This window comes from Anarrhichthys ocellatus, unplaced genomic scaffold (assembly GCF_004355925.1).
Source record: "Anarrhichthys ocellatus isolate YVR2014 unplaced genomic scaffold, GSC_Weel_1.0 scaffold1566, whole genome shotgun sequence".
In the NCBI taxonomy this organism is placed as follows: Eukaryota; Metazoa; Chordata; class Actinopteri; order Perciformes; family Anarhichadidae; genus Anarrhichthys; species Anarrhichthys ocellatus.
In genome coordinates this window covers 1-10647 of record NW_022281540.1, presented here as the reverse complement: position 1 = coordinate 10647, position 10647 = coordinate 1, and the positions used below count along the sequence as shown (strand labels likewise).

The following is a 10647-nucleotide window of genomic DNA, read 5'->3' as shown; positions in this document are numbered from 1 at the left end:
CCAGTCTGGACTGGGTACAGAACCTGAGGAGGGTTGTCGTTCTGGTCTTGGACACGTACAATAACAGTTGTGTTACTATTTAGAGGTGGCGACCCTCCATCCTGCGCTCGGACTCGTATTTTGTATTCTTTGACTTGTTCAAAGTCAAGTGAACGCAAAGACTGAATGACTCCACTTTCCGTATTCATGGAGAAATATGTGGATACCGGATTTCCATTAACTTCCCCGTCAATAAGAAAATATGATACCCGTGCATTCTGACCCTGATCTGGATCAGTAGCGTGGATCTGTAACAGAGCTACACCAGGCGAATTGTTTTCTATCACCTGTGTTCTGTAAACACTTTGGCTGAAATTCGGTGCGTTGTCATTAATATCAGTAACGTCTAACACAACAGTTTTTCTGCTTAATAAGGCCGGGAAGCCCTCATCTTTGGCAGTGAGAGTGATATTGTACTTGGAAAGCTTTTCTCGGTCGAGGATTTGCTCCGTGACCAATGTGTAATAGTTTCTGAGAGACGATTTAATTTTGAACGGGAGATTTTCATCAATATTTAAATGAACCTGACCATTTTTACCGGAATCTTTATCTTGAACACTAATTAATGCCACAACCGTGCCAGGGAGGGAATCCTCTGAAATTTTACCCGAATAAGAAGCCATTGTGATTATTGGGCTGTTGTCATTTACATCTGCTATGTCGATTATTAATTTGCTGACGCCCACTACACCCCATGGGTCTTTTGCTTGAAGGTTTATTTCGTAATTTGGAGAAACCTCGTAATCGATGTCACCGATGAGTTTAACCTCTCCCGTGCAAGAATTTATTTCGAAAGGACATGACGAATCCTCCTCTAAGTGAGTGAAATAGTATGTAACGTTACCATTGTAACCTTGGTCCACATCTACGGCACTGACTTTAGCAATAACTGTGCCTTGCAAGACATTTTCCAAGACAGATGCTTTGTATACGGACTGCGTAAAAACGGGTGCGTTGTCGTTTGCGTCCAAAACAGCAATATGGATCCTCACTGTCCCAGACCTCTGCGGTTCCCCACCATCTACAGCCGTTAATACAAGCGCATGCTCGCTTTGCGTCTCGCGGTCCAAACCAGTCTGAAGCATCATTTCAGCATATTTACTCCCATCTGTGCGAGTGTGTTGTTTGAGGATAAAATGACGATTTTCCTTTAAAGAGTAACTTTGCAGTGAGTTTATTCCTACGTCAGGATCAGCTGCGCTATCAAGCAGGAATACTGTCCCAGTTGGCGTCGATTCGCTTATTTCCAAATGAATCTCCTTTTTGGGAAAAGACGGAGCATGATCGTTTATATCTTGTATTTCGATGGTTATGGAAAATAATTCAAGTGGATCTTCGAGGACAATTTCTAGACTAAAGCTACACGGTGATTTCTTGGCGCATAATTTTTCTCGATCAATTCTTTCATTGACGACAATATGCCCTTTGTTCTGGTTCAGCGCGACATATTGGTTATCATCATCAATAACAAGTCGAGCCCGACCAGAAACCAACCTTTCAACATCCAAGCCCAGGTCTTTTGCAACGTCTCCGACAAACAGCCCTTTTCTCATCTCCTCTGGTACAGAATAACGAATTTGTCCGCAAACCGCAGCCACAAGGCAAAAAAGCAAAATGGAGACTCTCCAATCCGATGAGGTACCTTTGCTCTTCAGAATATCCATTTCTTCCCATGAATATATGATCCAAAATGAAATGTATCCGTATAAGAAGAGAGGCCTCGTATCTCGTTTACAAAATGGACCGTAACTCTGTGTTCACTCAAATCCTCACAATGCCAACATCTGTACTAGAACATTACTGAATATATGCACACTACTATCGCCCATTCCCTTCGACGACGGGCGGTGACTTGTGATAAGGCTGACGTTAGACGAATCAAAGTCTGCTTAGGCAACAGCACCACCAACAGTGACTAAGAGAAACATCATCATCAGTATGTGTGGATCAATGCTCCAACTGTATAATCACCCAAACGGGCCCTTCCTGCCTAATTTGTAATAATGGGGATGTAGGCAACAACATCCACTTTAAGTGAACATAAAAGAGCTTAAAATAATACAAGTCTGTATAAAATGCCACACTTTGTGTTTTCTCAGTATCGGATTGGACAGATTGTCAGTAGACTAAAAATGCAAGTGGGTAAGCCTGAGAATACTGTGTATTGTGTTGGGAAGTGGTTCCCAGTTATACAATTATCCTGCAGGCCCTTTTAAAATATAACAGCTACAACAATCTCAAATATAAGAGAGGAACCAAATATTTAAAATAGCATTCTAAGAACAAATTGTGGACATACAGACAGAGTTAAATGACGATAGATAGACAGATAGATGGATAGATACTCTTTTCTAGCCTGATCCAATCGGACTGTGACCTACATTTGAGCAGAAAGCACTCCAACGCTCAACCACAAGCATGAGCGAACACCGACACATTTCCCAGCAGTATATTTCTTCTCCATGCAGCACAACATAATGCTCGCACAAGTAGGAAAGCCAATTTTTTAGTAGGTCACAATAATGCCTGTTGAAATAAAATATTAGCATACTGTCGCAGAGCTTAACATTCTGCGCATCATGATTTTGCATTATTTAGGCAATGACTGCATATCGGGGTGATTAATATGCATGTAGTTTAAAACCTCGAGTGGAATCACAGCACACAAAAATAAGAGCAATACAGCTGCCTGTGCTCCAAAACTGCTGCCGAAAATCTCAGTCTTGTATGACTATGACTTTCATAGCAGCATTTGAAAATATGTGTGTCCAACAGTCTGTGTGTAGTGAAAATAGATGCAGATGAAGAGAGAGACAGTAAGGAAATACAAACTGAATCTCATTCTCTGTAAACAAGTGATCGTCTGAGTTTGAGTGTGGTGTTGACAAAGATGCAATGCCAACATAACATTGATCTGTTTGATATTCAAAAAGAAAGGAAAGTGAAAATAATCTTACCTGCTGGATGGATTTTGATGTTTTATTCAAGGAGTGCACCAAAAAAGAAAAGAGAAAGAAGAAAACAGTTAGTATGAGTCCTAAAACAAAATCTGACCATGTCACATCCTTTTATGTTATTAGGCATTTTATGCATATCAACAGTGAAACAATGACTTAAATAATGGTTTGATCTTGTGACATATCAGATCAAACAAATAGTCTGACTCCAGATTGATCTCAAAGTTCATCGATTTCACAAAGTTGTCTCATTCTTGACTTCCTTGAACTATTTGTTTTTGGTAAATAATAATAAGCTATTGTCAACAAAGGTAAGCGCTTTATCCTGCTCAGTTCTATTCTGTTCTATTCCCGACTATTGTCAGCAAACCAAAAATAGAGCCCTGTTTTTCCTGATTAAATTGAGTCTTCAGAAGGCTGTCAATTGGCAGCAGACCTTAGATGTGTTGACATGCTGCCATGGAAAGAGAGCTCTCACCTCTTATTCAACCTGGAGTTGTTGTAAATAACTTTCTGTCTATTTTGGAGCATTTCAAATACATTACACTATGCTTACTTTATTATTAGCCAGCCTAAGCTACCAGTCCATGCTATGATGTTATTATTTAGAGCAGCTTCATGAATGAAGTCCGTGGAAATCACATTTTAAAATTCAATGACAGTATATCATATTAGAAAGTAGAATGCAAGAATCAAGTGACAAAGTGACACCAAAAGGATTACCTAGAGAGATATTTAATTATACAGAAATACAGATAAGTGCAGCTTTCATGATTTTCTCGAAAATTCCCACTCCTGCAATTACATATAAAATGTTTCAGCAGTTTTCCAACATGTCATCCCTTAATCTGCACAACGTTTCTATAAAACAAAACTAATTTACTGTCTGTATTAAAAAGAAATTACTGAAAACTCTGTGAAGCTTGTGTTAATTAAAATGAGCCATGCTGTGAAACTGACATACTTTTCTGTCTTTCTCCAATATTGTCAACCACACTGCTTAAAACAGTGAGCCGGTAACGCACACACAAATGAAGCATTGCTTGTTTTTCCACCTCCTTCCATGGCTGAAATTAGGAGCACAAATGAGCCTGCAGCTGTAACACGACTCAGCAACACACACAAATTCACATGGGGATTATTTTGATGACAAAACCTCTCTGCTTCATAACCATGACACAGGCAGCAACATGCAGGGACGCACACACACACACAATGTGACACAAAAACAAAAATCACCATTTAACTGTTGTGTAAGACTAAAACCACTGATCTGAGTGCAGCTCCACACTACAATACTTTTCAAGATTCATACATATAAAAACATTTTGTTTTATGCTTCTTTCGACTTTAAATGCTTTGTTTTAGCATCACATGTTATCTTTAGTTTCTTACTGTTTGATGTCTGAAACCTTTATGTGTCTTTATGCTAAAGAGGCCTTGGAAAAGTTGAATTGACAGTTTATCTAAAAACATATGGAATGAAAGAATGAAAGAAACAAAAGTGCCACTATTACCGTTTTTATTATGTTTAATTATTAGCAGTAGTGGCAGCAATGTGTTCGAGATCTAAGAGCATGTTGTACTACAAATACATGCATTTGAGTATTTGTTTAATGTTAAAGTTTTCATTTTCTTGTTGATTAGAGTTGCCTTTGATTTTTGTTATGGTGGCCATCAGTTTTGGTTTCTGATATAAATGTTCTACATTTATGTCCTTTACATGTCCTTTACAAAAGTTCATGGGCAAATGGAGAAGTAAGACACAATCTTCTCTTCAAGTTTATTTTTCATCAGTGTACACTCATGGTTTGTTCACATATTGTTCAATTCATAGCATAGTGCAAAGGTTTTATTATGTCTCTGTCACATGATACATCATGTAATTGTGAAAACATAACATGGCATTATCAACTTGGCTGCAGTGTATTCCAAGTCACAAAATGGACAATGAATAAAACTGTGAAGGCTGTTTTACACAAAAACATTAACAGAAGCAAAGATAAATATAGCAGGAACAAAGTAATACTATTAATAGCTATAACTACAGTTCATCAACTGTATTGTTCTCACAAAAGCAGAAGATGTATGGATAAATAGAGTAGTCAGAAAGGAATGCCATGCATTTAATTAAACAGAAAGACAGAGAGAGACTACTAACAGATCAGAGTAGAATAATTAAAAAGGCAGGGAAAAAAACAGACCTGACTAAGTAACAACAAGTAAACAGTCTGCGGACAACTTTTTTTCAATCCGAGATAAAAACAAACAATCTAAATAAAACAGATGTAAATAGAATAGTTACTTCATTTATTCTAATATGCTACTAGTATAAATATTCCAGAAGATAAACTATCTACACTTCATTTAAGGTTACCATCGATATTCATAGTCAGGTGATGGGGGATGAGGTTGAGGCTATTGGAAAAACTCCAAGAACATTACAAAACATATCCAACAAGGCATCGACAGCATATTCACGCACAAATACAACTCGAACATATTTGGCAGACAAAGGGTCGAAACTTAATTCAATGCACTGGGATTATTTTTACAACATCTATTGTTATTGCCGACTCTCATTTGACCAAGTAACAAGGTTGCGGTGCACCTGCCCTCACCTTCAGAGTAGCTCTGTCTGCACTCGCCTGCCTTAGCGTGTTTTTTTGATAGGCTGCGCTTCTTTGCTTTAGTGTGTCAGTGTCTGTGCTTGAGCCGAAACGAAAATCGCCTCTCCACGACCCCGTGGTCAAGAAGGAATCATACCGCTCATCTTTTAGCAGGGTCCCACAACGGCTTAAATCCGTGAAGCTAGGGGGGAGGTAGGTTGTGGGGAAAACGGGGAGACTATCGGTGGTTGACCGGTAAACATAACTACGTCTGCAGAGTTTACAATAAAACACTCCACTGATTAAAAGGATGAAAAGTGAGGAAACGGTTGTAAGGGCGACAATCAAATACAGTGTTAAGTTATCGCTGTCCTGTGACTCATCTGCAAATTCAAAAAGTTCGTTTAAAACAGGCAGCCCGTTGCCAATCAGTACATTGACGGTAGCGGTGGCGGAGAGAGATTCAGGCCCATTATCCGTTATTGAAACGACAACAGTGTGTTTCGGGTCATCGTCCTCCATGAATGCTCGCACAGTTCGGATTTCTCCTGTATGCAGACCGACCACAAACAAGCTGGGCTGCGTTGCTTTGATTATTCTGTAGGAGAGCCAGGCATTATGGCCAGAGTCAGCGTCCACAGCAACCACCTTGGTAACCAGGTAACCTCTAGGCGCTTCAATTGGCACCATATCCTCAGCGATGAACCCAATGGTTTGCACAGGATACAAGACAACAGGCGCATTGTCATTTTGGTCCTTAATAAACACGTTAACAGTACAGGTGGTGGACAGTGGAGGGTCGCCTCCATCTTGAGCTGTCACCTTAATCTGAAAGTGTACTGACTGTTCGTAATCGAAGAGGCGTGATGTGAAGAGCTCACCAGTGTCTGCGTTGATGGTGAGGAAGGAGGACACTTCTGACTTTGTGTCCTTTGATATTTGGTACAGTATTTTACCATTAGATCTGTCGTCAATGTCCACTGCTTTCACTTGCATGACAAATGTGCCAACGGGTTGGTTTTCCAAGATGTTGGCATTGCACTCGCTCTGCGTAAAAGTTGGGCGGTTATCATTTATATCATTGATCACGATTGTTATAACTTTAACACTGGAGAGTGACGGGGAGCCCGCATCAGTGGCAGTGACTGCGATGTTATACTCGGATTGAAGTTCTCTGTCTAGTATTCCGTCAGTCACTAACATGTAATAGTTTTTGACCTCCGATACTAATTTAAATGGGACATTGTCTGGGATTGTGCAGGTGACGCGCCCACTGCTTCCAGTGTCCAGGTCATACACATTAATCAGAGCAACCATAGTTCCTGGTTTAGAGTCTTCCGCCACGTTAGCAGAGGCTGACTTTACTTCTATCATTGGTTTGTTGTCATTCACGTCAATGACGTCAATTATAAGTTTACAGTGAGAGGCCTGACCACCCCCATCTTTAGCCTGAACATCCAGCTCGTGCGTACTAGCCTCTTCATAGTCAATGACACCTGTCAGGCGAACTTCTGCGCTCAGAGGGTTAATTTCAATAGCTCCTCCCATCTTGTCTGACAGGTGACTGAAATAGTATGTTATCTCTCCATAAACACCTTCATCTGAGTCCGTGGCATTCAGCGTTGCTATGACAGTCCCTATGGCAGAGTTCTCTGGCACAGATGTTTTGTAAACTCGTTGGCTAAAAACTGGGACATTGTCATTGGCATCCAAAACACGGATATGAATAGACGCAGTTCCTGATCTGACTGGATTTCCCCCGTCAATTCCATTGATTTTCAGTACATGTTCAGATTGTGCCTCCCGGTCCAATGCCTTTTTAAGAACTAGTTCCGGATAAGCATTTCCGTTTATTTGGGTACTCATTTCCAGTACAAAATGATTATTCGGGATCAGTTTATATTCACGGACTGAGTTGGTTCCCAGATCGGGGTCATGCGCGCTCTCCAACGGAAAGCGCCTCCCCAGAACAGTGGATTCGACAAGATCTAGTTGTATCTCCCCTGCAGCGAACACTGGGCTGTTGTCATTTATATCTGCAATATCCAACACTATGCTGTATGCTTGAAGGGGATCTTCAAGTAAGAGCTGGTACTGCAGGATGCAGACACTGGCTTGCACGCACAGCTCCTCTCGGTCTATCCGTTGGCTGATCAAAAGATTGCCTGACGCAGTGTCCAGTTCACACAGCTGGCTAGTTCCTTCTGCAACAACGCGGGCTCGACGAGCTTCAAGCTCCGTCACTTCCAGCCCCAGATCCCGCACAACATTCCCGATAACCGACCCCCGCAGCATCTCCTCTGGAAGGATATAACGGACTTCTCCAAACGAAACACCAAAAAAGAGGCAAAACCATAAAAAATACAGCCACCGTTTAAAGTTTAATGGCTGATCCATTATTAAACATGCTTTCAGAAACAGATGTACAGTCGACATCATAGCTAAATCCTAAACATATACATCCAAATATCGAACTGAAAATGCTGCTGTAATCCAACGGTTGCCTGCTTCTCTGGCTGAGTTAATCATGCTCTATTAGGGAGGCTGTCTGCTCGGATTCCTCTCTCTCTGTCCCCATTTCACTGCTGCGCTCGCTCTCTCGCTCTCTCTCATACCCAGTCTCTCTCTCCTTCTCTCCCTCATCCACACCCACACATCCACAAACAGCATGCATACACAGCCCTCGGCTCTAACCCAATACTCCAGTTCCACTGACACAGATGATGTGAGACATGCCATAGCAACCATGAGTCAGACAGTATAAAAGAGCGTCACCATGAGACCAAGAGAGTTATTACAACAGTGGACAATATACTATGAGCATCACCTTGCAATGTGACCAACATAAGATCAGGTAGCTTATCTTAATGTTAATATCATATAACATGAACATTCATGTTTGAAGCAACGGGATGGAGCGGAAAAGCAACACCTGAACAATGCAATCATGTATACTTTTTGCAATTAATAGTAGCTCAGCAAATGTTACAATGCATACTGTTTTGGTGATATTCTCAGCAATATGTTAATTAATGTATCTCTGTGACACAATGATTTGATTCTACAATAGACTGCATTCAAGATAATTGACAGCCCAAACCACCCACACACCCACACACACACACACACAAACAAACAAACAGACACACCCAGTCCTAAAGGTTACCACAGTCAATAGTAATATTTTGGTCATTGAAACATTCAAGTTTATGTGATTTGCAATCTCGCAGGAGATTAGCTGGGCTCGTATGATATATGTCGCTGGATACATTTAGTACTGATCCAGTTACAGTGCAACTAATACTTGAGTTTGTTCTCTGCACATTAATTGCAGTCTGTGTCCTAACAGGACAGGAGCAGGCATGAACAGACAGCAGAAAGTATAAAGTAAAAAAAGTAAATTATAAGTAAAAATATAATTGGCATCAAATGCCTAGCATCCCGAACTTATACACATCCCCAGATGACACAGAGGAAAGGAAAATCACCAAACCCCTCACATCCTCTGCATTGATTCAACTTCTTCCCTCAGGTAGGTGCCAAAGGGCACTCTACAACCAAACAACCAACACAATAGTAGTTTATTTCTATTTTCTATTTCTGTGTAATAACACAGTAAAGTAAAACATCTTACTGTACCATTTGTTACATAGATATTGTGCTATATCACCTCATTATCTGACTATACTGTAGATATACTTTTCAATGAATGAATGCACAAAAGACAAAATCGGAAAGAAGAGGGACTCATTCGCTCAACATTGTGGAGCAGTGAGTGTTGCTCTGCCTGTATGTGTTTGACAAAGAATATATTGCAAAGCTCCAGATGTCTGAAGCAGCTGCAGCTCAACTCTTGAGATGTTTTTTCCCCGGTTTGTGACAGGTACATAGTTGATGAGAGCTTCATAATGCATCAAGTTATTCAATAGAGGATTTGGAATTATGAAACAGATCGCTATTAAGTGCACTATTTTGTAACAAAATTACTGTTGCATGTGACAAAAAAATTACAAAGTAAGGAACAGTGAAGGTGCAGTAATGGAGGCCTTCAGCACTATGGGCTACTGCAATCATGAAGAGGGTGAAGTTCTGTGGATATACAGCTTTTAGATGAACATTCATGTCAGTTAAAATTACCGAGATGAATAAAATATCACCGAGGCTATTGATAAATGTACAGTATTATTAGTCTGGTATATGTGAAATTAAAGTTAAATTAATGAAAACTGTTATGTCACTTGAAACAACAGGTCTTATCTTTGTAAAGTGGATAAAATGGTAACAGTTCCACTGATCTGATTTTGACATGAGTATGTGATAAATGCACTTGATTTACAGCTTGATAATGAGGGTGGTGTCTATTTTATTATTAATAATTAATTACTATTATTATGATTATTAAAAGGGAATCAAAAATGTTGAATCTATTAAAAATAAATTATTATATAAGGGTCCACAATCACTTAAACGAAACAAAATCGTGTTCGCTTTCGAAGTAAAATAATTAATTTTTATTTTTTCTTTAGAAAATGTTGCAATAAATTTGACTGTCTGAAACGTCACCCACAGTATGATCTCAAAAGAATGAAAAACAATCTAGACAATGAAATAAGATAAGAGGCATTTCTATCAAGCAAGTGGAACTGTTTTTAAAAGGGTTGTATCATAGAAATGTAAAGAAATGAAACCCAAGACAAAAAGGGTTATAAAGAATATGGGAAAGAAGTCAAGATGCCCAAAAAATGCAACAGTAAATCACAGCTCAGCAAAAAGGGACAATGAAACGAGAGAGTCAATACCCTACTGGCTGAAAATAGTGGACAAATGAGAGGACTCATATGGACAAAATGAGACAAGTTGGTTGTGTGCCTGTGTGTGTGTGTGTGTGTGTGTGTGTGTGTGTGTGTGTGTGTGTGTGTGTGTGTGTGTGTGTGAGAAATATTGACGTTTTACAGATCTGGAACGGACTATATAAAGCATGTCCCTACCTCAAGAGAACCATTACAATCCCCAAACACATCAGCAAAGTCTGATGGACTTTT

At 39.9% G+C, this 10647-nt stretch overlaps 2 protein-coding genes across 2 annotated transcripts; both read right to left on the bottom strand.

The window, feature by feature from the left end:
- Positions 1-5: 5 nt before the first annotated feature.
- LOC116377695 (protocadherin gamma-A2-like) lies at positions 6-10628 on the bottom strand (the record flags this gene model as incomplete). Its single annotated transcript, XM_031839396.1, has 2 exons — positions 10594-10628; positions 6-2999 (listed from the first exon to the last, which is right to left on the bottom strand). A coding segment is annotated over exon 2 (1698 nt), but the record flags the coding sequence as incomplete, so codon positions are not given.
- LOC116377696 (protocadherin beta-7-like) lies at positions 2992-10641 on the bottom strand. Its single transcript, XM_031839397.1, has one exon. It carries the CDS (start codon positions 8042-8044, stop codon positions 5576-5578), a length of 2469 nt encoding a protein of 822 aa, XP_031695257.1. The 5' UTR covers positions 8045-10641; the 3' UTR covers positions 2992-5575.
- Between the last annotated feature and the right edge of the window lie 6 nt (positions 10642-10647).

Coding starts and splice junctions, on each gene's coding strand:
- LOC116377696 (XM_031839397.1), bottom strand. CDS start 8,044: ATGATGTCGACTGTACATCTGTTTCTGAAAGCATGTTTAATAATGGAT.